Below are 25,239 nucleotides of genomic sequence, written 5' to 3' on the forward strand. Positions count from 1 at the left end.
GCTAAGTACATTGCTCAGTTATGAAATTAGCCGTCCTACAGTTTAGTTATTGTTTAACTTTTTGTACAGGAATATCACGTTCGAAAAGCGCATAATGCGTGTTTTATGGATTGGCGGCTGCTGAGAGTTTTCTAATCACTGCTGCTGTGGATTTATCTAGTAGTGAAAGACAATAATAAGGTAATTCAGCTTCTTAGGTACAATTACTAACTTTCGGAAGTCAAAGGGGTTATAAACCACCTTAATCAAATGTTTTTCATCTTTTTAATTTCCTTCTAGTTTCTACATTCTTTATTTCTCCTCTTCTATTCTCTCACAAGTTCTTTTAAGTTGACTGGCGTTGAGATCGTAATTGGGGACACCCTTTCGTTAAGAACGACCTTGCTAAGAAAAACTCTTAGTTTGCAATATTACTTTAGAGCTTATTATGTTATCAAACTGGTAAATAAAATCAATAACATAACATTAAATTGAGTAAACGAATATCTCGATTCATTGTTTTCGAAAAAATGATATGTAGGGAATGCATAATTGAAAAGAACAGTTTTTTTATTACGATCGCAACGAAGAAGAGGAAATAAAGATCTTGTCTTTGTCTTCTGTAGAATGGCAACTTTGAATTCTTTTCTTATGCGCATGTCATTCTAGCGGTTTCTCACTGTGAAATCGAACGAGAATTTCCATCACTTTGAAGAAAAAGTGAAGACTTCTGTCGAAAAACCGTATTTTATACATTAAACTTAATATTATATACTACTCTAAGCGTTTAAAATGGGTGACGAAAGGTAAGTTATATCATAGGTTTTTGATATGCCTTTAGGGTTCGTTCTATTGTCGTAGGCTACACAATGCATGGCGTGCTCAACAAAGAAATGTTATTTACTAAAAAATATTAATCATACCTTCATGTTAAAATGTAATTTGATGTATATTATGCGCCTCTGAACTTATATTTAAAATGAATTGATCAACCATAATTCCTGAAAATTGTTAGCAGAAACGTAATGTGATTATGTAGGTAATTTCCCTGTTATCTCATTTTCTGAAAATACTTCTCGGGGTACGAATGAATTCATTCAGTTCAAAAGGTTTTTTTTCGTTTCTTAAGCTGACTGAAATGTTTTATTTTTAAAACCAGGTTTCTAGATTGTTGGATTGTTTCTTACGATGAGGAAGTAACTTTTTCTTGAGAGGGAAAAGCAGGAAGTCTGTGCAAAAATACTGATATGAAAAAGAAGATAATTTCGATCTTTTAAGCGTTAAAAAAGGAAAGAATACTTTTCTGTTAAAAAACAGAATAGTAGTTACATGAAAGTGACTAGTAGCTATGCAGCATCGTTATCGTACTAAATAATTTTCAGTGGATTGTGTCGCTTCCTGATTAAAAATATTTTTGTTGTATATAAAACATTATTGGTTAAAAAGCTTCTAAATCATATTAGAATTTATTTTATTATATTGTGCGGTCGTTTAAATGATAAATCCTGTCAAGGTTTCATGACAAATAGAATTAAAGCTTTGAGCATTTTATTATTTTTACAGTTATACCAGTAATTCATGTTTTAGAAAAGTTTTTCCTTTTTATGTCTAATTATAGCAATTCTTGTCAAACTTAAGTAGTTTTAAAGCTTATTTAGAAGAAACTGAATTTTAATTTCTGCTACAATATCTTTTAGTCTTATCATTCTGAACCTAAAAAAAGTGCATGCTAGATTTATAAGATCCAAGCATAAAATTAACTTTGAATGCACTGAAAATGGTCATCGACATAATAGCAGTAGTAGAATTTCAAACATCTGAAGCCTTTTGTTTAGACAAAAGCTTATTCTGTCGGTATTTCAGCCCTAACATCTGCACAGGATCATTTGAAATTGTGATTGAACAGTATTACTAAGAAGAATGTATCTTTGAGAGTGATATGAACATTAAAAAATTTTATGATTGAGGTGGGTGTATACTTTTAACCATGGTCCAAAGAGGTTTCTTTTAGTGCATCATAGTGGTTGAGTAGCAGTATTTTGCATAGCCCATATTACAAGGTGAGACCAAAAAGTAAGGAGGCTGATGTCATAATAATAATTGTATTATATAAATACATCATTGTCCTTCAAAGTAGTTCCCGCAGTCTGCAATACACTTCTGACAATGTTCATGCAAGTCCTTTTTTGAGACTGTGTTACGTCCCTTGGTAACAGCAGCTTGAATGTCTGAGATGTTTGAAAATTGGTGTCCCTTTAGTGTCAATTTCACAACTTATTTTCAGTAATTTGTGCTGATCTTGCGCCAGCAAATGTTTTCCTCTTTCCACAACTGAAATTGGCACTAAAGGGATACCGATTTTCAAGAATCTGCAGACATTCAAGCTGCTGTTACCAAGGGACTTAACACAGTCTCAAAGGAACTTATATGAACATTGTCAGAAGTGTATTGCAGACTACGGGAACTAATTTAAAGGACAGTGATGTATTTATATAATACAATTATTATTATGAAATGAACAAGATAGGATAATAGGGTTTTCATCCGCAGAGAACCCGTTGGTGCTGTTGCATTTTTACTCGCCAAGCTCGCGGTTCAGCGACGATGAGCCGAGCCGTAAACGATATATTTTGTAAACGTGATTTTTAGTGCATGTGAATTCAAGTTAGCAGACAAAACAATATATTAAGCATATGGTAGCAAAAATTTACAATTAATAAGCATGTAGATGTAAAACTAACCAGTTAAACATGATATACGAAAGTAAATTTGTATTAAATTCAAGTTGGCAGAGAAAAGAATATATTTAGCATAAGACAATATATAAGCATTTATAACGGAAATAAAAATTCATTTAAAAAATATAAATTAGTATTAATATACTGAAATAAACCGGTTAAACGTGATAAACGAAAAAAGTTGTCTTAAATTCCATTTAACGCAGAAAACAATATTTTCCTTACACCTATGACTATGATAATGCATCAAACTATTCTGTCATCTTATATAATCAATAATATTTTTTATTTCAATTTAACAATCTATTTGTGTCACACCTGCCATCCTCTGAAAGGTTATTGTTAGAAACGCATTAACAATATATTACCTTGTTAAAATTTTACACCATAAAAATTGATTTATTCTCATAATTTTAGATGACAATAACCAATAATAAAAATAAAAGCATTACTTAATTATTTAAAATGCACATTTTAGCGGCCTACGGAAACAAATTATTTTAGAGGTTGGAAACCTTGTGGTTCTTAGAGCTGTTAATAATTAAAAACACAACGTAAACAGCCGTGTTACAAATTAGCCCTCCCACCGTATTTTCTTCCTTTCATCCCGAACCGATAACTGGCATCTATCTTCAGAAAAAATAATAATAAATAAGAGAAGAGTAATACAAATCTGCAAATGCGAACAACGACCGTGATAATTCAACAAAATGAACGCAAGAGGAATGGTTGCAAACTTCGAACAAGTGAATAGGATAAATCTGCTGGGTTACCAGGTTTGAACTATTATCGCCAATGTTGGCGATGTTTACATTTACCGGGTTCTCTGCAGAACTGCTTCCGGATAATATCCTATCTTGATGAACGAGATAGGATTCACCGCGCTTTTGCAGCTGACGATGGTGGTTCGGTAAAACCATCAAAACTAAATTTGAAAATATAACACTGATTTTTGTTGTTTGACTTCTGAATTAGTATTTGTTCGGCATGTTATTGTGTCTTAATTATGCAATTACATACTACATAAATTTCCAGTCAACAATGAAGGGATTTTACATGCTATAGTTGCTGACGTTTCTGCTTTAGCAAATGCATCTTTTTCTGATATAAGGTTCTTTTTAAACAGATTTCCTGTGTTACCTCATTTAGTCCTAAAAGATGATAATATTGATGTTCCCACTGATAATATTGCAGTTGCAATTTTGCAGTTTATAATTAGAAAACTTCGATGAAGTTATAAAATCAGCTAGGATTGGCACCCAGTGGAGTTTAATTGGAAAACTGAAAGGTGATGATGAAATTTTAAAATATAGTGAACTATCTAGAATTATGTTCACTCTCTTGACAGTTTCCCATAGTAATGCAGAGTGTGAGAGGATTTTCGGTGTTGCGAAAACGAGGACTAATTTAGATCTAATATTAGCGATGACACATTAGAAAAACTTTTACTAGCGAAAGCAGCCCTAAGTGGCAATTGCTATGAACATAATTATGAAGTTTCTTTCTTAATAAAAGCAAAACATTACATTTGTATGAAAACTGATTAAAGTGTCTTTTTTTCCCCCTTAAACGATGCAAAAAAATATAAATGTTTTTTATGTGTAAAATATTTTTGTGTTGCTTGCATTTAAGAATTAGTAACTATTTAAAGTTAATTCATTATTAAAAATTATATTTTTATTATTTAAAAAGTCTTTTTAACATTGTGAAAAATTTCCTTATTTCTTAAAAAAAATCTCCTGGTTTTTGAGTGTCATAGGTTGGCAAGTATGTATTTGGTTTTTTCTGGCCAGTCCCATTTTTTTTATCATACGACCGGCTAGGAGGTTCGGGGCTATGCCCTTATAATAATAATAATAATAACACTGATAAGTGTTTGAGCTGTACAATCGTGCACAGCCATGAAAAGGTCTCCACTGTCGCATTCCACTCCTCCAAATACCCACTGACCCCAATGATATTTTCTCTTTTCTAATTTGCTTTTATCAATTTCAACCATTTTATCAGGTCCACCAATCATCTGGCTGTTCATTTTGATGTATTCCAGAATTGTCTCTTTAACATTGGCTGCAGGAAGTTGTTTTTAATCTGAAACTATACTCTCGTTATCTTTGTTGTAGCAGTTTTTTTCGAGTACATCATAAGTCAACACAAATTTCAGCTATGTTGCATTTGTTTTTTGAAAACCATGGTGATACTTTATAGCCTTTGAAGCACAGCAACACTGCTATTATTTGTCTCCCCCCCCCCTCAGTACCATGTTATGCTGTCTAAGAGTTTGTGGTCATTTTTCAGAACCATTGAACAGTTGCAATTTGGACATAGTATACTGTTCTGAATCAGTTCAGCCTCCTTTAAAAATGAAACAAAATTTCTTGCGGCAAATGGCTAGAATTAGCTATAATGGTTTTGATATTTTAGGGGTTCCATGTTACCCCCCTCCCTCAAGAAAACTAATATTTTAGTCTAGAAAATATAAATTACTTTAAATAAATTTTTAATATAAAATTACAGTTAGAATAATGTATGAAAAATACAATAAAATAAATATGTACATAATAGCAAAATATGAATAAAATGAAGTATAATGAATCGCACTTAAAGAACAATATATAAATAATATAGTAATAAGTAGAATAAGATCAAAATGACTAATAAAAAATAATACTAAATGTTACAATGAAATGGTAAAATATAATAATAAACTGAAATATCAATTAATATATAAGATCAAAGAAAAAGTAAAACGATAAATTATAGTTAAAATAAGAAAAGCTTTTGTAAATGCACCATGTAAAGAAAAAACTACATAAAGAAGTAGATTCTTCTGCATTGCTTGCATGGTTGTTGTAATTGGCACACTTTCTGCCCCTTGGTGAGTAGGAATAGAGTTGTCAAGAAAATGGGTTTATATGCAAGTTTAGCTGTGATACCATGTTCCAAATGATAGAGCTCTTGTTCACTCAGCTCGCATTATCCAGGACTTTTTCTGAGCACAAGGGTGAACTTTCACATATACTATGGTCACCTGATATCAATATTGTTGAGCCTTTGTGGGCTATTTTCGAGAGAAATCTGCATGAGTGACATCCACTGCCGCTATTGTTAATTAAACTTGACATTGTTTACATGAAAAAGGTATAGGATTCCCTACAAACTGTACAAGAGCTCTATTTCTCCATTCTAAGAAGATTGCAAGCTGTTTTAAATGCCAGTGGTTTTCCTACACCATATTAATTACAGCAATATGTTCTTTTCCGGTGTTTCCGTATTTTTGTCCAACCCCTGTAGAAATGACAATGCAAGTAGTGTACATGAAAGAAAAAAAAACTTTGTCAGAAGTAAGTGCTGTCTTAATTATTCGATCTGCAGGAACTTGTTGGACAAGTCAAAAATATTATTTTTTGTAACAGTGTCTTTTTATAAAGGTGTTGATACCTTTATGCAAGTCAGCCATTCTTTGCCAAGCAAGAAACCTTTGTAAATAGGTGTGAAGATATTCATGCCATGACACTACTCTACTAGTAAGATTTTTATTCTATTAGTCAAAGTAACAAACTAGAACATATTTGCATACTTCTGTGATGCACCTATATCAAAATGCTGATTTTCATAAAAGTTCTGTATCAGTCTTAATATTACTGGCAAGTGAGCAAGACCTTTGCATTATCATTAGCATGTTAATGAATCTACCTTATATAATAATTTTTATTATCAATAGAAGTACCTTTAAATAAAATGTTAACAGCATCTTTAAATAAATGTGTAAGATGTGGAACACATAGATAACTATCATATTTATTTGAGTTCTGTAGATTTTTGGAAAGTATATACAGCGTAATAGATTATCATAAAGTGTGGGTATTTGGATTATTTCTATAAAATATATTTTGATATATAATTTAATAATGAAAAAACTGGATCTTGTGTAATTCTCATAATGTTTTTAATTATTATGACGTATTCTTCCCCCAGACTCTTGCCTCCTCCAGTTTTGTGGGCTCAGCGAAAAAACTTACTTTATGTTAAAGTTCAGTTGGAAGACTGTAGGAACCCCACAATAAAAGTGGAAAAAGACAGAATATATTTCAAGTAATATTTTTAGCATATATTAAATTTTATATCTGTTTTAGTACTTGTAAATATAATTATGAATTATATTCTATAATGACTGTTTCATACTTCTAATAGAAATGTACGACCAATGTGATAAATTTTTATTTATTATTAGTGAATTAACTATGCTTTTAAACCAGTTATAGAAGCATCACTATGCTTCTAGTTAAAAACTAACTCGGCTAATAATCCTAATGTTCCTACCATGGTTCAAAAATATCTCTCTTCACTATATAACAGCATATACAGTCAAAAGTCGTTAATTTGGACACCCATAATCCGGAATGATCTATAATCCGGACCTCAAAGCTACAAACTTTCTGCGCATGCGTTGTATTGACGCATGCGCGTAAGACCTTTACGGCTGCGAATATGCTTGTGCGCGTGCGCAAAATACATTTACGAGTATGCGTTTAATGTATAACGGACAGTATAAGCTAAGCTAAAATTATCTAATTATCTATTTCAGTTAATGTTGCAGATTGTGTTGTTCCTTAATCTTCGAATTGGATCCGGCTTATTATTTTTTGCGGACTTTTAGAGCAATTTTATAAAAGTAAGCTTGAACTTTCGATTATGTCAAATAGAATTTCTGATATATATTTATTAATATTTAAAGGATCTACAAAGCGAAAGTATGTTTGAAAGTTCATTAAACAAAAAGTGGAATTGCTGCAAAAAATACGGATAAAGGCATATCCTTTGTTTATCTAAACTTTAACGGTTGTTTATCTTTAACGCAGTGGCGCACACTGAATTGGAAGTTGATCTGTCAGCACTATCCTTATCTTCAGAGCAGATGTTTTTATTTTATTTTATTTTCCTTACTAAATGTAGTATTTCATCTCAATGTACTCCATCTTTGATATGATTTAAATCAAATTTCTCATCATTATAATTCGCTTCCGATAGCGAAGAAAGTAACAGAGGTTATTGAAAACGAAAAAATTTCGATTGACAAATTAATCGGTAGACACAGCAATTATAGGACTTGAACAGCAGAACTTTGTAACTGAACAAGAAATTATGTTTGTTTATAGAATTAAAGATAATGTATTATCACGTAAAAAACGAAGCAACTTAAACAACTTAGATAGAAAGAAATGTTTAATAAAGTAAACAAATAAATATTAAGCTTTTTTTTTTTTTTTTTTTTTTTTTTTTTTTTTTTTTGTAAATTTTGATACTCTTTAGATCATAATTGTTCTTTATTTCATAAATTACGGTTTCGTTTTTTAATTTTATAATTTCTGCATGCCATCTTACGAGATTTAAACTGATGATCTATAATCTGGACGAGTCCGGATTAACGACTTTTGACTGTATTAATAAACAGTACAATACCTATGAATTGTAAGCATGTATTTTTCGTGAATTCACTAAGCTGCAAAATGAGTTAATCAACTTTTCATGAATGTGGATTATCAGAAAGTACTATTAATAGTTTAGGAATTGTAATTTTGTATGAATCGTACATTATATAAAATCCATTTTTGATGCACGGATATGAGGGATACTTTCTGTCCTCCTCCCCAAGTTATTGATTAAACAGTATCTGCCAACTATAAAGGTGAAAAATATCAGCCCTGTATATTTTTTTTCCTCTCTTGTAAAATGTCTGTTGTAAAATTCTTTTATTTCATTTTTGAACAGGGTAGTACTTAATAAGCCATAAAAATGGTGAAACAAGCATTTTTTGCTAGTTCTTAAAGATCACCAATTAAGATTTGCCATTTAAAAAAATTCTTTAAATTTCTTTTGAAGCAATGAATAAAATATTTAGTCATTTATTATAACCACATTTCTAATTCAAAAAAAGGATTTTGAAATCAAATTGTTATTTGAATAAATAAATTTGTTAATTTGAGTTTTTTCAGTTTCATGTTTCAAGATTTGCAGATAAGGTAAATTAAAAGCATGCTAAAGAGTTGAAATCAAGATGCTCTCTGATGTTACAGTTGTTTTAATGAAAGTCCAAATATACATGTGGTTGGGATATATTAAAAGACATATTGTTATTCATCATTGTTTGAATAGTGGATTTTTATTTATTATAAATTAATTTTTAATATCCTGACAGTTAAGGGGGTCTTTGTGTCTAAATTTATGCATTTTATTTAAATACTAAAAGTGAAATAGAGAAATACTGTTAGTTACATGATGATGCTACTTGTAAACACATTTTAGTGAAAAAATTAATTGAATTTGTGTTTTATATGAAAAATTGCATTATATATATCATCAAAATTTTACAGAGGTAAAGGAGGTACAGATAAGAAGGAACATGAGGTCACACTTGAGTTCTTTAAAGAAATAAAACCTGAAGTAAGTTTTAATAATTATAATCTCTTTATGAAGTCTTTCTTTAATTTGTTTAGAAAATGTTAATAAACCCTAACTGAATTTACTCCTTGCATTGAATTTTAGTAAATTAATTAAAAGGCTGTTTGTTTTTTTCTTAACGAAATTCTTCTTTCTTAATGTAATTTAATCTATGGAAGTAAGACATTATTTTTCAAAATTAGACCATCAGGGATATTTAGCAATCTTTCCTTAGCAGCTTTCTGACCCATATTTATGCCCCACAGCATGGGCTCTGGAAAAATCGGTCAGGACTTCGAAAATCAGTTTTCGTGAATCTTTCAGAAAGTCACCAAGGCCCCTTGGGAATGAAATTGCTTATATCTCAAGTTGTAATTGAGCTGTTTTTACAATTCCAAAGCTGTTGCATTCAGAATTTTAAAAATGTATTCTACGAGGGCTATCCAGAAAGTAGATTACGTTTTGGAATAAAAAAATAAAGTATAGGAAACAAATTTTATTATATACAGATGAAAGCCACACTCAAATACTACTTTTCTACATAGTCACCATACAAATTAAGGCATTTATCGTAGCGATGTACGAGCTTGGAAATTCCTTCGTCGAAAAATTCGGCCGCCTGCGCCTTCAACCACTTCGTTACCTCTTCTTGCAGCTGTGCGTCGTCATCAAAACGCGGCATAGCCAGCCACTTCTTCATTGCTGGGAATAGGTGGAAGTCGCTCGGTGCCAGGTCGGGACTGTACGGCGGATGAGGAAACAACTCCCACTTAAAAGATTCAAGAACTTTACGAGTGACATTTGCCGTGTGGGGCCGGGCGTTGTCGTGAATGAACAAGATCTTAGAGCTCAACATTCCTCTGCGCTTGTTTTGAATTGCTCTTCTGAGTTTTTGGAGAGTTTGGCAATACCTTTGAGAGTTTATTGTAGTGCCTCTTTCCAGGAAGTCCACCAAAATTACACCTTTTCTGTCCCAAAAAACAGTCGCCATCATCTTCCTTGCCGACATTGTTTGCATGCATTTCTTGGGTTTTTGGGGAGAACTTGTGTGCTCCCACTGCATTGATTGCAATTTCGTTTCACAGTTCACATGTTTCACCCATGTTTCGTCACCAGTAACGATGCGATCGAGTAAAGAGTCACCATCCTTATGGTAAGCGTCCAAAAAGTTCACCGCTGCAGCCATTCGCTGATTTTTGTGGTCCTCTGTCAAGATTTTTGGAATCCATCTTACACAAAACTTGTGGTAACCAAGCTTTTCGCTGATGATTTCGTGCAACAAACTTCGCGAAATTTGTGGAAAACTCAAAGAAAGTTCCGTTATTGTGAAATTTCGATTTTCACGGACTTTAGCATCGACTTTTTCGAGAAGTTCGGCGGTCACTATGCTGGGTCTCCCACTTCGATCTTCGTCGTGAACATTGGTTCGGCCATTTTGAAATTTTATGACCCACTGACGCACTCCACCTTCAGTGATAATGTTGTCCCCATACACTTCACGAAGCTGCCGATAGATTTCTATCGGTTTACAGTTTTTTGCAGTCAGAAACCTTATTACTGAGCGCAGCTCGCGGGATTTTCAATTAACGCAGACATTTCAAACCGTCACAGTATCTGAACGGAGCACAGCACGAACCTCTCACTAGCACGGCTAGATGCAGACTGAGCTGCGCAACGCTCTGACCCCAAGATGGCCGCGCTAGCCCTGCCCCTAGCGGACACAGATGGAAACGTAATCTACTTCCTGGATGGCCCTCGTATGTACAAATAAACACTAATGAACAAGGCATTTGGTTACAAATTGTATTAAACATAAAACATGCCATAAAATTAATTCTAAAAGAAATAAAAATAATACAAAATACTAAAATAGAGAAGATCAAAAATGAAAAGGATTAAAATATTTACATTAACAATACATTTGTAGTGATGATGTGTAATTATATTGCATTTGGGCTTCAGGTTTGAAATTTCCGTCATGTCACTGCTGGGATAATTGCATGCGTTAGCTGTGTTCGATATCAGAAAAAGCTATTCTTAGAAATTAAGATATTGTTGAATATTTAATTCTTGAGATAGCAAAAAATGCATCATCTGTGGAAGTGCAAAGATTAGGATGCATACATTGCAATAAGCTGTGTGTACTTGAGCTGGAAAGCAAAGAAGAAAAAGTGCTCACCATACTTAAAAAGAAAAAGGTGCTCACCAGTATGTTTTAACTGTAGTTTTTTTATGAATTAAAAAATTTATCCTCAGTTGACAAAAGGTTGCTTATCTATAAGATGTGTTCTGAAAATTAGGCTTGTGTCTATTGTAAAAAGTTATTTATTGATGAAAAAAGTTAGATCATTTCATTTGAAATTTATCAAGTGAAAAATATATAAACTTTTGAATAAATCATTCTCCTCAATTATGTTTAATGTATTGCAATCTAAGAGCAAATTAATTGCTAAATGTATGGGAATCTGTTCTTGGCAATCATTTCCTATAAAAAAGCACCTCTGAAAATGACCAGCATTTCTAGAAATAAAAATCTACCTCAATATTGAGTTTCGTTATTCCCTAAGACCAGTGCCAAGCTTGATCAAGACCACATGTACATTAAGGTACATCCATACACATTGAAATGCCCAATTTTGTTGAAGAATTGTATTTTTTATTAATAGAGCATATTTTTAGCTTTACAGAACAATTTTGAGTAACTAGGTGGGGGGAGGTATTGCGGAATTTTTTAAGTGGGAAGAACTAGAAGGAAGCATTTAAATCTTAAAAGCGGCCTTTCAAAGGGTTGGGAAAACTATTAGAAACTCATTTAAAGAGTTTTTTTTTATTATTATTATTATTATTATTATACTTTCAGAAAGGTTTTGAGATAAAAGTGACAATTTAGAAAAGAAATGTAATGAAATATAAATATATTGAGCTATTCAAAAGTTTTGGCTTCTAGGTATTAGTAGAAATTATTTAATGTAGTATTTAATTGGTAAGCTGCAAAATCATTATAGAATTGCAATTCACATGAAGTGCCAGTAACTTGGTAAGAACTGCAGCTGTTTTCTATTGCTCTTCAAGTGTAAAGCAACTGATGCATAATTAGTGCCTTGTTGGTCCTAACAGCTTATGCAAATTTCAAGACGCTGCATCATCTGTAACAAAATGCAGAAAGAAGTCCAAAGAAGGCCAAAAAATAATCATGATTAAACTTGCTTTTATATAATTGTTACCAAAATGTATTACTGAAATGGGAGAACACTGAATGCAAGACAAACTTCAAATGTTTCTATTAATATTTAATCTCAAAGGAGATTTTTCTTTTAATTTACAGTGAATCTTTTCCTTCTGAAAATACACCTTTCCCTCAATTTTTCATCTCTCTGGCTTCCAAAAAATCCTAATGTCTGCAATTTTTTCAAGTTCTATATAACATGCATATCATATGAAAGAACTCTAGTGAATAATAGTATTTTAAGTATAAATATAATATAAAAAAATATGTCCCAAGCATTCACTACATTTAAATAAGGTTCAAAATCATTGTCTGCTTAATTTGCAGTACTAAATGGCAAACCTTGTTCCCTTATTTTTTTCTTTTCTCCCCTGTCAAAATGTACGACTAAATGACCCCAATAAATAATCTATATATATATATTCCAACTACAGAAGGTTAAATATTAGATATTCATGCAGCTATAACAGTATCCTTTTTTGGGTAAAAAGGATATGAACTTGGGCTGCGTATAATATTCTGCTGCTACTGATTAAGTACATTATTAATATGATTCAGAGAGCAGCAACAATAATAGAAATGCTTATTTGATCAAGACTAATTGTGGACATATTCGAAATGTTACTGGTAAATATGAAAAGTAGGCATTTTATACACTATATTATTTTAATAGGTTATAAACTTTTTATAGGTATGTTTTTACCGTAGCATTATATAAAATTACTATGCTCTCTCTATATAACTAGCATAAAGACCCATTATCAGAAAAAATACGAGCTGCGAGATGATTTTCTAAATCATGTAAACCATTCATTTTTTGTGCTGAAGATGATTATAATATAAAGCAAGCCTTCATTGGTATACCTTACCTTTAATATGCATATGGGCAAATCAATGTTAAAAAATTTATTTGTGTACAGTCTTATATCAAAATTACAGAGTACCGTAATTTTGCGCATATAGTCCGCGGACTATCTGTGTTTAAAATGTGAATTTTTGAAACTGCGGACTATCCACAAGTGTAGATAATACACTGGTTGTTCACGGTTAAAATCGTTGAAATTTAAAAAACACGATGTCGTGAACTGCCGATGATTAAAATATAAAAAAAGTGCGAGGTTCCAAGAAAGCTTTCGTGTGTATCGTATCGAGAGTAAACCATAGAGCATAGTGCAGAACGAATGAGTAGTAGCAAGTAGAGCTCCTAAAATCCAGGCTGGCACATCAAGCGATGCCGGAAATGAGCACTCACTTAGCGCAAACGGAGTCTTGTATCCCAGTATCCTTCGCACTGCTTTAGCGCAACTGCCGGGAGAGGGAAAAGTAGTTGATGCGTCAGCTCGGTTTTTAGAAGCCCTAGTAGCAAGTACCTGGAGTACGAAAAAAAAGTGTGATTCGTTTACTATAGCGTGGTTTGGCAATACCGAGTGAGTGGGGTCGAAGATCACATTTCATTACCACTTATCAGGAGGATAGCACATTGCACAGTATTTTGTTTTCGTATTTTGTCTTTCATCTTTGATAACATTGATGAAACATCGCTGGAGTTTTACTGCTGAGTTTAAACTCAAGGTAGTTGAGAAAGATGGAAATAGAGAAGCGGGCTGTTATTTTGAAGTCGACGAGAAAGTGGTGAGATGCCAAAGATATCAAAATTATTGACAAATCTATTAGCAAGAAGATCCGCACCGATGCAAATGCCAAAGAAAATACTGATTGTCCGTGCTTTGTTGTTTCCAGTGCCTGTGGAGAATTGCAAAAGATGATGTCTCCTTTCCTGGTAAGCAAATGCATTCATTCATGCATAGGTGAGCCAAGAAACATAAAGCGTCTCCGTTCTGGAGACCTGCTTATTGATACCTTTTTAGCCACCTTGACCAAACTTGGACAAGTATCTATAACTGTGTCAGCACACAAAACACTTAATTCCTGTAGAGGTGTGTTTCAGAAGAAGAGTTCGTCTTCAAGTTAGCTGAACAAAATGTCTGTGGTGCTAGTCAGATCAAGATGCCAAAGGAAGGCAGGTTGATTGACACGAAACGTGATCCTGACCTTCAAATCGCCTGATCTGCCGAAGAATATAAAGGCAGGGTATCTTAACTGTCTCGTCAGACCATATATTCCCAATGCAATGCTTCCAATGCCAGTGGTTTGATCACTCTAAGACGTCCTGTTGTGGCAACCTTACGTGTGCCAGATGCTCATTAGTTGGCCACAATAGTGATAATTACACTTATCACTGCGCCATTGTGTGTGAACTGCAAGGGTGAACACCCAGCATTTCTCGCTCTTGTCCTAAATGGAAATCTGAAAAGGAAGTTCAGGCGACAAAAATAACTAGAAACTTATCTAATGCTGAAGCCAGGAAAATTGTAGAAAGCTCGCAAGTGCGCCCAAATTTATCTTTTGCCAATGCTGATACCACGAGATGAGTTGCCATCCAAACATCTTTCTTTTTATCAACAAAAAGCCAAGAGCCTCTAATTAATAACAAGAACAAGAAAGACCCACTTCACACAATCCAGAAGAAAGAAATAGTAATTCAGAAAAATCCAAAAACCGGAATCTCAGCAGTAGCTTGATTGACGATTCTGTCTCTGACACTCCAGACTCAGATAATATGGAAGTAGAAGAGGGAATGGAAATCCCAAAACACCTCCTTCCTTGAAAGACAAAAAAGCAGCACCGGAAAAACAAATAGGAAACATAATGGCCATCCTTATGTCTTGGAATTGTCGCATTTCCACCGAAATTTGCTCGACATCAAAGCTATAATCAATGCTTATAATCCTGTGTGCTTAGCAATACAGGAACAACTAGCAAAACTTCGGGGTTTTTCTTTAGTCAGGAAGGATAACCTTGCAGGTGAGCGTGCCAGTAGGGGTGTAGGCCTCCTCACCTCACTGGACTATCCATCAAATGATAACTTCTTTTGACGACATCCCTCCAAGTTGTCGCTACTCAAGCAAAATTTCATACTGTCGTCTCAGTCATTTCTCTGTATTTGCCTCCAAATGAGCACATTGATCAGCAAGATTTAAATGGTCTAATAAAGCAGCTGCCTCACCTCTTTATCATAATAGAAGATTTTAACGGCCATAGTCCGCTCTGGGGTAGTAAAGATACAAATTCCCAAGGAAGGCAAATTGAGCAGATGATTGAAGATCATAGCCTTTGTCTCCTGAATAATGGGCAGGATACGTACTTCCATGAGCCTTCAAGGAAATTCCACGCTCTAGACCTTGCCATCTGTTCACCATCTCTGTTGCCATTTTGCACTTTTAGTGTCGGAACTGATCTTTACAACAGCGATCATTATCCCATTTAGTGTCTCTTGCACGACGAGGAGCAAACCCCATGTTGAGATCCCCTCGGTTTGTACTTGATAGGGCAGACTGGGAATTCTTCTCTTCCACTGCAGAGCTCACAGAGAACATGGTAGATGTGCATATCGATGAAGCAGTTACTAATACTATTATTCAGGCAGCTATGCTCTCCATCCCTAGGACATCGGGAAAAATGCTTAAGTATTCAAAACCATGGTGGAATCGTGACTGCCATGGAGCAGTGAAAAAGCAGAAAAAAGCATGGGGGGTTTTTCGCAGATACCCTACTTCGCAAAACCTTTATAGCATTTAAGAGCCAAAGCAAGTGCACGAAAAATAAGACGGAGCCAGAGGGATTCCTGGATTTCATATGTGTTGTCAATAACATCCTCTACTCCAAGTATACTTTGCTAGAGTTAAAGAAAGCTTTGTTACAGACTCGTAAGTCTTGTCCGGGTCTGGATGGCATGTATTATGAAATGCTAAAGCATCTGTCCTGTAAGTCACAGGCTGCCCTTCTCACACTTTACAATGGAGCATTCATCTCATTGCATGAACTCTCATGTTACAAAGCCCTGGAACTTTAAATTCGTCTATTAAAAGTAAAAAACATTATTATTTTTTTTACTACAACGTCTATTAAAAACAAAATTGAAAATAGTCCAAATTTTCCCTCTATTATAAAATGTTTGGTAGCCCACTGTAGCTGTGTTAATACCATCTCAAAGGCAAAAAATTTGAATTGATAATTATTCCTTACTTTACATAGTATTGTTCATAATGAATTAGATTATAATTTGGAGAAAGATTTGCTTCACCGAAATTTTTTTATGTGTGTGTTGTGTGTATGTTTTAATATTTACTTCTAAAATATGTTATACTTCTTTCATGTTTGCAGATAAATAGCTTCCTTAATATTTACATAACTGCCAACTATCCCAGTTTTACAGCAAATCTCCCAGTTTATAATTGTTAGCCTTTGCTGAGGAAAATGTTTCCTGACAATAAATAAAATTCATTGAATTAATAAAGCTTAAATGAGACCTATTCCATCTCCCCGCCTCTAATGATTTTCAGAATAATTTTTTATTACATTTTATTGATCTTATTAATTGCCATTTGATCGGAATTGTATTATTCTACTGTAGACATTTATAAGTTTTTATATGGAAATTCAAGCAGTGTTTAGCATGTAATATTTGTATATGTTTATTTTAATATATATATTACTAAGTTTATTCACAAATATACCATGTTCATTCAATTGTTAATTCTAGTTTCATCGTATTTAAAAATACTACGATGAATAAAAGCTTCCTTTCACTAATGGGATTTTCTCATGATAATGTAATTAGTCAAAGAACATAGAATCTGAATATCCAAATAAATACTAATATATTTTACCTCAGAATTCATTTTTAAATAGTTCAATAACCTGAACTTTGCATAATAACGTGAATTAAAGCCAGTTTGGATTTCCGGATTTCCTTCGAGATGGTGTCACTGCACATTGTGAAATCCTCAATTTCTCCCAGTTTTTTTTTTTTTTTTTTTTTTTTTTTTTTTTTTTTTTTTTTTTTTCTCTCCCAGATTTCAAGGTTGGCAGCTCTGATATTATTACTTTAGCCATATTTCTGTATCATGAACGTACGGCTAAAGGAAAGGTATTGATATTTTTAAGCGTGTAGTTATTTTCTACATGAAAATGCAGTTCTGTGAAGAACGTGAACATATTTCATATTTATCAGCTGTGTTTGTTATTATAATGCAACAGTGTTTTAATAAAACATTTGAGTAATATAACTGTTTGAGTTTTAGTATTTTGATTAATTTATATTTATATATAGGAATCTAAATATTCTGTCAGGGACAGAGCTACGGAATTTGTTTTAATCAAAGCAGAGGAAGGTTTCTGGAAGAGACTTCTTAAAGAAGATAAAAAGGTTTGAATTTTTACTTGTGCATATAGTTTGAAAGCTGTAAATACGTATTTCATATAAGCATTTTGATAGCATTAAGAGATGTATTGCATATAATGAAAAATGTAAGATTAATTTTTTCCCCTAATTGACATGTTATGAAGTGTATCTTTAAATCTGAATTTGAAAAATGGATCTTGCCAGTGTTAATGGTTAAAACTCTTGAATGCTTATAATTTCATTTAAAATTATCAGAAATTTTATGTTAAGCCACTGTTTGAAAAAGAAGGTAACCACTTTGTTTTTTTTTTTTTAAACTGGATTTTTACCTTTTTAAGAAATACATGTCTATTACATAAGTAGATTTAATTTTCTATTGATATTGTGGAATGTTGTTTCCAAACACATGTAAATATGCACACAGGTTAACCCTTTGATGGTTATGAACGAGTTCAGCTCGCAGTCGAATCGTGCTTCATAATGCTCGTAAATGAGTTCCGCTCGGAAGCAAGATTTTGACCGAATGCTTAGTAACGCACACTACTTGCGTAGTGAAAATTTCCCCCAATGCGTGCTGACAAGCTGAGCTCGTTCGCCATTATTATTCTGCATTGGTTATGTTACAAAGAAATCCTACTCATGAAATTTAGTTAGTTTTTCTGTCTGCAGATGGCAGTACGAGTTTCATGCATTTCTTTTCATAATGAAGAGAGAATTTTTTTTTTACCTTGCTCTCTTTATGCATATTTTGGCTTGTTTTTCAGGGTATTTGCAAAGTAAAATGGCTAAAAAGCAAAAGTTAGATAATTATGATGGTGATTAGTAATTATTTTTAAGTACGTAAAAACTGTTATTTATGCACTACAAATACTTTAAGAAATTTTTTTAATGTGTGAGTCGCTGTGTACGGCATTGCCAGAGAAAGGTGTGTTTTTTTTTTTTTTTTTTTTTTTTACCAGAAGAACGGGGGGGACCGGCTGCCACTTTCGACTACTGTTTACTTGTAATACTGCATGAATTAAGTAAACGAAAACTGCTCATTTCCCTAACCGTCAAAGGGTTAAATTGATGCATTATTTACTTGTATACATACTGATATAAATCAGTTAAATTTATAAACTAATTTATGCTTAACTAAAGTAGTAAGTGTTGTATTTGAACCTTAGAGTAATATGCTATTGGAATAAACTTCCCTCATTTATTATTACCAAGATTTTTGGGGATGGCTTTGTTGTAAACTTGCAGAAATAGGGTGCCTCAACTACCAAGGAGGAAAACCAAATGTGTATTTTATTACATTTTATGTCATTGAAGTTCACACATTTAAAAACTATAACATTTTATTTCCATGGGGGGAAACTGTACTTTTTTGGAAAAATTAAGTATATAATTATTTTTATTTGCTTGACTCTACAACCTGTTTCAACTAAAAAAATTAAAGAAATTGTTTTTTACTTTAAGGAATTGGAATATATTATAAATGTAAGGTAATGTAATATGTAGGTATAACATCATTTCATTTACAGGACTACAATAAAGATTTTGTATTGTAATAACTGCAGCACATCGCTAATGTAAAACAATTATTTTTACTAAATTGTACCCTTTCCTCTCTTGTGTGTGCATGTGTAACTGAAGTATCTCATTTTTTGTTCTAGCAACATAAAACAAAAAGCTGTGCATTCAGAAAATTGAGCAACAAGCTTGCTTGTTATGCACTTGTATCTACATAATTTTAAATGTCATAATTATATAAATTTTATAAAAAAGCAGAAATTCTTGTGTTTGAAAGTCCCTCCCTCCCCTTAAAAAGAAAAGGGGAGAAATTTCTCTTTTTATTTTTAATGCTCAAAACTAGTTTGTTTTTATATACCAAATTTTAATCAAGACCAAAGGCTATATTAAGATGCTACAATTATTTTAAATGTTAGTAAAAGGGTATGAACCTTTAATTTTTTTAAAGGTATTAGGAGAAAAGTGAATAAACATTTTTTAGTGTGTAATTTTTGTTTTGTTGTGACTGCCATTTTGAGTGTGAATCAGCATTTCACAGATATTTTTGGTGATACATTGACAAATATGTATTTCTGAGTTATCTTTGAATTTTTTCCTATCTCTGAATTATAAAGGGTGCGAGTTGTACAAGAAGTGAAACATAAGCATTTCGAAATTCATTCTTTCTTCAGCCCCCAATAAAGAGCTCTTAAACGACTTCAGCCTTTTGGGGTAAATGGCTGTAAATTTGGCAACATATCATTTTAGCAGTTTTAAGATCAGTTTACGTGCAAAGCTTTTAATTTGGAGTTTGCCAATTTTGAGACAATTATCCTTTATAAAGTATTATAACATTGATAAATTTAATTAAAATAATATATAAAAATTATTTTTCCCTGTCATATTATAAAGTCACATTGTTTTCCATTCTGGCAACTTATTACAGTATTGTTGCGTGCGTATGGGTTCATAAAAAAACTTAATGAACAAGTCCAATGAAAAGTGAATAAAATTTATTTTTATCACAACAAATAAAACAAAATGGTGAAATTTCCTCAGAGATATTCATACAATGTCGCAAAATCTCGCAATAGTTATATTTTAAATTACTAAAATATAAATAGAACTCTAATTCAGAAACACAGAGGAACGTAGAGAAAGCTAATCCGATCTCACCGTGAATCCGCTACAATCATTAACAGCAATAACTAAACAACTGAACTGAGATGTTTTCTTCTAGCTTTTATTAGCTTTTTAATCGTGCTCGAGAATATTCTGTTATTTTTTCGATTTTTCTCGATAGCAAAAAAGTACGATTACGAGATATCTATTTATTAAAATGTTAAATGCAAGTGCTCCTGTATTTTAATTTTTCCAGCACAGCTTTCTCTTCAGTTAAGTCTCGTGCGGGAATATAAAACGATTTTAATTATAAATTCTACTGAAAATAGCTAAATAAATACAAAAACCATAACAGTATTTTGAATCTGAAAATAAACAAGTTGATAAATGCTGTAAAGTATGCTTTGTGAAACGATTCTTAGCAAAAGAGCTATTTAATTCTTTTAATATGATTTTTTTTTTTTTTTTTTCCCCATGGTGAGGGTTTTTCTACATGTAATTTTTTCAGATCGTGTATAATTTTACACTTTTTTCCTCTAGTTTTATATATATTGGTAGGTTGGTTTTTCTGTAGGATTTTAGATATCGACCTTAGATATTTTAGAAGGATCTAAATGCAAGATTTATAGATCTAGATCCCGATTGTAGAAGATTCCAGAAAGGTATGACAAAATTTATGTCTTCATGGTATTAACACATAATGCATGTATTTTACATGGTGCTTATGATGAATTTCGTAGTTTTTGGAGAATTTTTGAAAGAATGAAGAAAACATAATATTTGAATGTTTTGCTTCTGATACTAGAGGTCGTTTTCTTAACAAGTTTATATTCCCTTTGCCCTCTCTCTTTCTTTTAGTCCAAAGGGGCAGTTTTGCTCAGAAGGGCTATTACAGGGTTCATAGCTGTCCTTACAAGTGCTTATAAGTCCTTATATTTGAAAATAAAATATAAAGGCCCTTATAGGTGCTTACTTTTTCTTTAAAGCCCTTATTTTTTTGTTTTTAGTACTTTTTTTTTTAATGAACGCGCATTTTTTCCTCGTACCAACTAAATAAACAACTTTTCTTCCTTATAATGCAACATCAGATGGTGAGTCATACTCCCGGAAATTTCTTTTCCCCCCTTTCTACATTAATGTAACCTATGGTGCGAGAGAGAGTACAGGCAGGTGCACGTCGTTCTATTGGTCAAAGAATTGCGAAAACGGTAGAAAATCCGGTACATTCGGTATTCTTTTCCTCCCTCCCAAATACTACACACGTTTGAATTTCTATCAAGATTTTAATAATTTGCATTCTCGTTCCGCGTGGTCAGTTCATATTCTTGTTTATTATGATCGTTATGCTTATATTATGAGCATATGTATGAATATTTATAATAATATACTTGCAGTAACTGCTGAAGTATAGATAAACTTCGAAAAATGGGTGTGTTTTTATACAAAATTAGCTTTCTAAGGAATACTATTTGGAATGGCTTAAATAAAAGAAAAGTAATCGAATAGTCAAAATAATTCCCCCCCTCCCCAATACATTATACAGTACGGAGGTTGTCCCCTTTCTCTGCAAAATCTCTAATATTGAAGCATCAGACTTTTTTTTTTTTTTTTTTTCATTGTTCAATTTGGATGGAATAGGACTAAAACTTTTTGTGGTCTACCCAACCCAAGCGAAGATTGAAAAAATTCTGGAAATTTAACTCAGTCTGTTGAAAATTAGAATCAGAAACACCTCAGATTAGTAAGTCTCTTTCTTTTCCTTTATTTAGCTCTTTATTCCCCAAATACCAGCAGCGGTTGATTCCGATTGTGTAATATCATGTATGGAAGGATTATGCCGTATGTATTGTGCAATAACGTTTGCCTTATTTTGCAGATATAATTTATTTTGATGTTCAGTCTGAGATTTGTTTATGAACACTTAAGAGTTTTACTGTGCTTTCTAAGCAGAATATTTCTCAGTTCAGTTGGTCTATTTTTATATGATGCACATATTGAAATGTCAAAATCATTTATTTAGCGGAGAAATCTAAAGAACGGCTACAGTCTCCCCCACTCCTCTTTTTCCAGTTACTATTCGGCAGTTTCCGAGTATGCGGGTTAGTTAAGCTTTTACTGTTAACCCCTTAACTGCCGCGGGCGTATATATACGCCTTGCTCAACCGATGCATTAACTGCCCAGGGCGTATTTATATGCCCTTCCAAAATACTTTTATTTACTTTGCGCTGCTATCCGGAAAATTATTCGCAAAGCTTTGGAATGGAACGCCACAATGACCTTGACAACGTATGCGAAGGAGGATACTATTTCAGAGAAGTGTGGGGAGAAATTGGAGAGAGGGGTGCATCTAAAGTGGTGAAAGTAATGACTGCGCCGTATTAGCTGGTGTTTGAGTAAAACATTTTTTTTTTTTATTCTGTGTCCTCCGTTTTCGTTTACTTTTTGTAGTAGGTTCCAGGAATAAAGAAAGATATAACGGATGTTTCAAAGCCACTGCTCATGCTTCATATTGTTACTGAAACTGTGTTGTAGGCGAGTATATATGAACCAACACCTTGCAAACGAAAAATCAAGAACAAAATCGTGGCATTCAACCAGTTCAGAAGAAATATATGTTTTTTTAGGCATACTGGTTTCACAAGGTATAACACTGAAACCTGATATTACACTTTACTGGTCTAAAAATGAATTCATCGAAACTCCAATTTAGGGATCTTTTTTATTATAAAAACATCATTTTTATTATGCTTGCTTCGTTTTATTATGCTTTTACTCACAACATTAAATTTTGTGCATTCATTTTTTTTTATTTTATTCTATACTTTGTGAAAGTAAAACTTGCACTTATTTTCCTCCTAATACATCGCATTAACTACGTGCGCCTGTGTGAAAAACCGTGGCACTAGGAAATGAATCTTATACCTTTTCCGCGGCAGTTAAGGGGTTAAAGGATGACTGCATGAAGCAATTTCCCGTCTTCTGATTTCATATATGTGCCTCTTTTTTACTTAAATTACTTTGCTTGGAATATACGTTAAGGGAAAACTATTATGCAATGAAAATTTGGAAAACGTTCAGAATTTTGATTTAAGTTAAATTATTTAAATATTAATATGAGTAGAAAAATAAATTGTATTTATTATTAGGTGCAAAACGAATACAATTAATATGGCTTATTATTTATTTTCTATATTTTGAACTGAAATTTCATCATTAAATCTTGTAATATAGTTTAGTTCTGCATAGTTTTTTTTTTTTTCTTTTTTTCTTTCATTGTAAACTAATTCTGTAAATTGAACTGTCATTTAAAAAAGAAAAGTTAATTGGTTTCCATTGTTGAGGTAATGCTCATTCTCTTAATAAATATTGCATTGCTCATATTTTAAATTACAAGTCTTAATTTTTCTTTTAATGTTATGCAGTTGTGTATATAAGACAATCTAGTTGCTTCTTCAAAATGGCTAAGTGCATACAAGTGCTTTCTTATGTATACTATTATATATCTGACTCCTATATTTATGATGCAGTTAACATTATTGGTGTCATAATAATGAGCAGACGCATCCACGTTTGCCTTCTTTTTATGTAAAGGTATAATTACATATCATTTGTTAAAGAAGGAAATTTTTAACAGATGGAATCGGCAAGGTAGAAAAGTTTTTTGTGGACACTAATGGCCTTTTCCCAGCTTTATATACCTACTCAAATTTGGTGGTTCAAGTAAATACGTAGGAATTTTATACACATTTTGAATTCTTAATGTCAGATATTCAGTAGGAATCAAATAACAATATATAAGAAAAAGTACTTTCTGCAGAGCTAAATGAAGTTTTGACAGGAACTCTTCATATTCGTCTGGCGTATTTTGTGATATTTTTCTTTTAGTTTGCATACAGTGGTGCCCAAAATTGTGGACACTTTTGGAAATTTTTATGTTTTTGAACTTTGTATGCTTATAGAAAATGTTATGTTTCGCAAAATGCAAACTTGTATACATCATTTTAAAGAGCATTTATTACTGAATTCAATACAAAACACAAAATTCAATTATTTGCAATACAAAAAAAGTTATATGTACTTTAATATAAATAAAAAACACAGTTATGAAGTGGTTTGTAATGTCTAGCTTTCCTGGCCGATCACTGTTCTTGTTCTGAGAACCAATCAAATGTTAGTAGCTGCCAGTAGAAGCTGTCATCATGTTTACACTTGAAACAATTCATTATTTTGCTTTGTTCTGTAGAAAGAGGACCTGTTTCTTATACATTGCAATAACAAGTAGGAATTTTTGTAAAAATTTTTAATATTTAGTCAAGAAGAAATGACATCAAATAAAAGAGTAGATTAGACACCTAAAAAGAGATGTAATATTATTGTGTTACGAGAAAGTGGTCTTTCCTATGCTGAAATTGTAAGACAGGTGGGGGGTTCAGTGACTACATATGGAGTCTGAAAGTTTTGTTTACGACATCAGGAGACAAATTCAATAAAAAAACAAAGAAGGAAAAGGCCAAAAAAGGTGCACCACATCTATTGATGACAGAAGAATAAAAGACTATGTCTCCAAGATAGAAAAATGTCATCAGCGGCCATCAGAAGTGATCTGAATGATGCTGGTGTTTTTGTCAGTTCAAAAACAATCAGGGGAAGATTAACAGATGTTGGACTGAAAGGTAAAATTCCACGAAAAAAGCCTTATCTTAATTTTCAGCAATGAAAAAAAGACTACATTGGGCAAAGGAACACATTAATTGGAAAGATGATCAGTGACCACAAGTTATATGGAGTGATGAAACTAAGATATCGTTATTCGGTAGTGATGGGCGAAAATATGTAAGACGTAGAATAGGAGAAAAGCTACATCCTGACTGCATTCAAGCAACTGTGAAGAACCCAGTTAGTGTTATGATTTGGTCATGCATGTCAGCAGATGGTATTGGTCGCCTTCATGTCATCGATGGGACACTGAATGCCAGAAAATACATTGACACTATTC

At 32.6% G+C, this 25,239-nt stretch overlaps 1 protein-coding gene across 1 annotated transcript in view; it reads left to right on the forward strand.

Moving 5' to 3' along the window:
- Positions 1 to 618: 618 nt before the first annotated feature.
- Positions 619 to 25,239, forward strand: part of LOC118193409 (prostaglandin E synthase 3-like) — a 35,713-nt gene continuing 11,092 nt past the window's right edge. The window contains exons 1-4 of the mRNA XM_035364489.2: positions 619 to 785; positions 6,693 to 6,809; positions 9,089 to 9,158; positions 17,555 to 17,650. Coding sequence (XP_035220380.1) covers positions 772 to 785; positions 6,693 to 6,809; positions 9,089 to 9,158; positions 17,555 to 17,650 — 297 coding nt within the window. The 5' untranslated portion in view covers positions 619 to 771. The remainder of the gene's footprint in view (positions 786 to 6,692; positions 6,810 to 9,088; positions 9,159 to 17,554; positions 17,651 to 25,239) is intronic.

This window comes from Stegodyphus dumicola, chromosome 2 (genome assembly GCF_044657685.1).
Source record: "Stegodyphus dumicola isolate Sdum_Otavi_A_Nest chromosome 2, ASM4465768v1".
NCBI classification, from domain to species: domain Eukaryota; kingdom Metazoa; phylum Arthropoda; class Arachnida; order Araneae; family Eresidae; genus Stegodyphus; species Stegodyphus dumicola.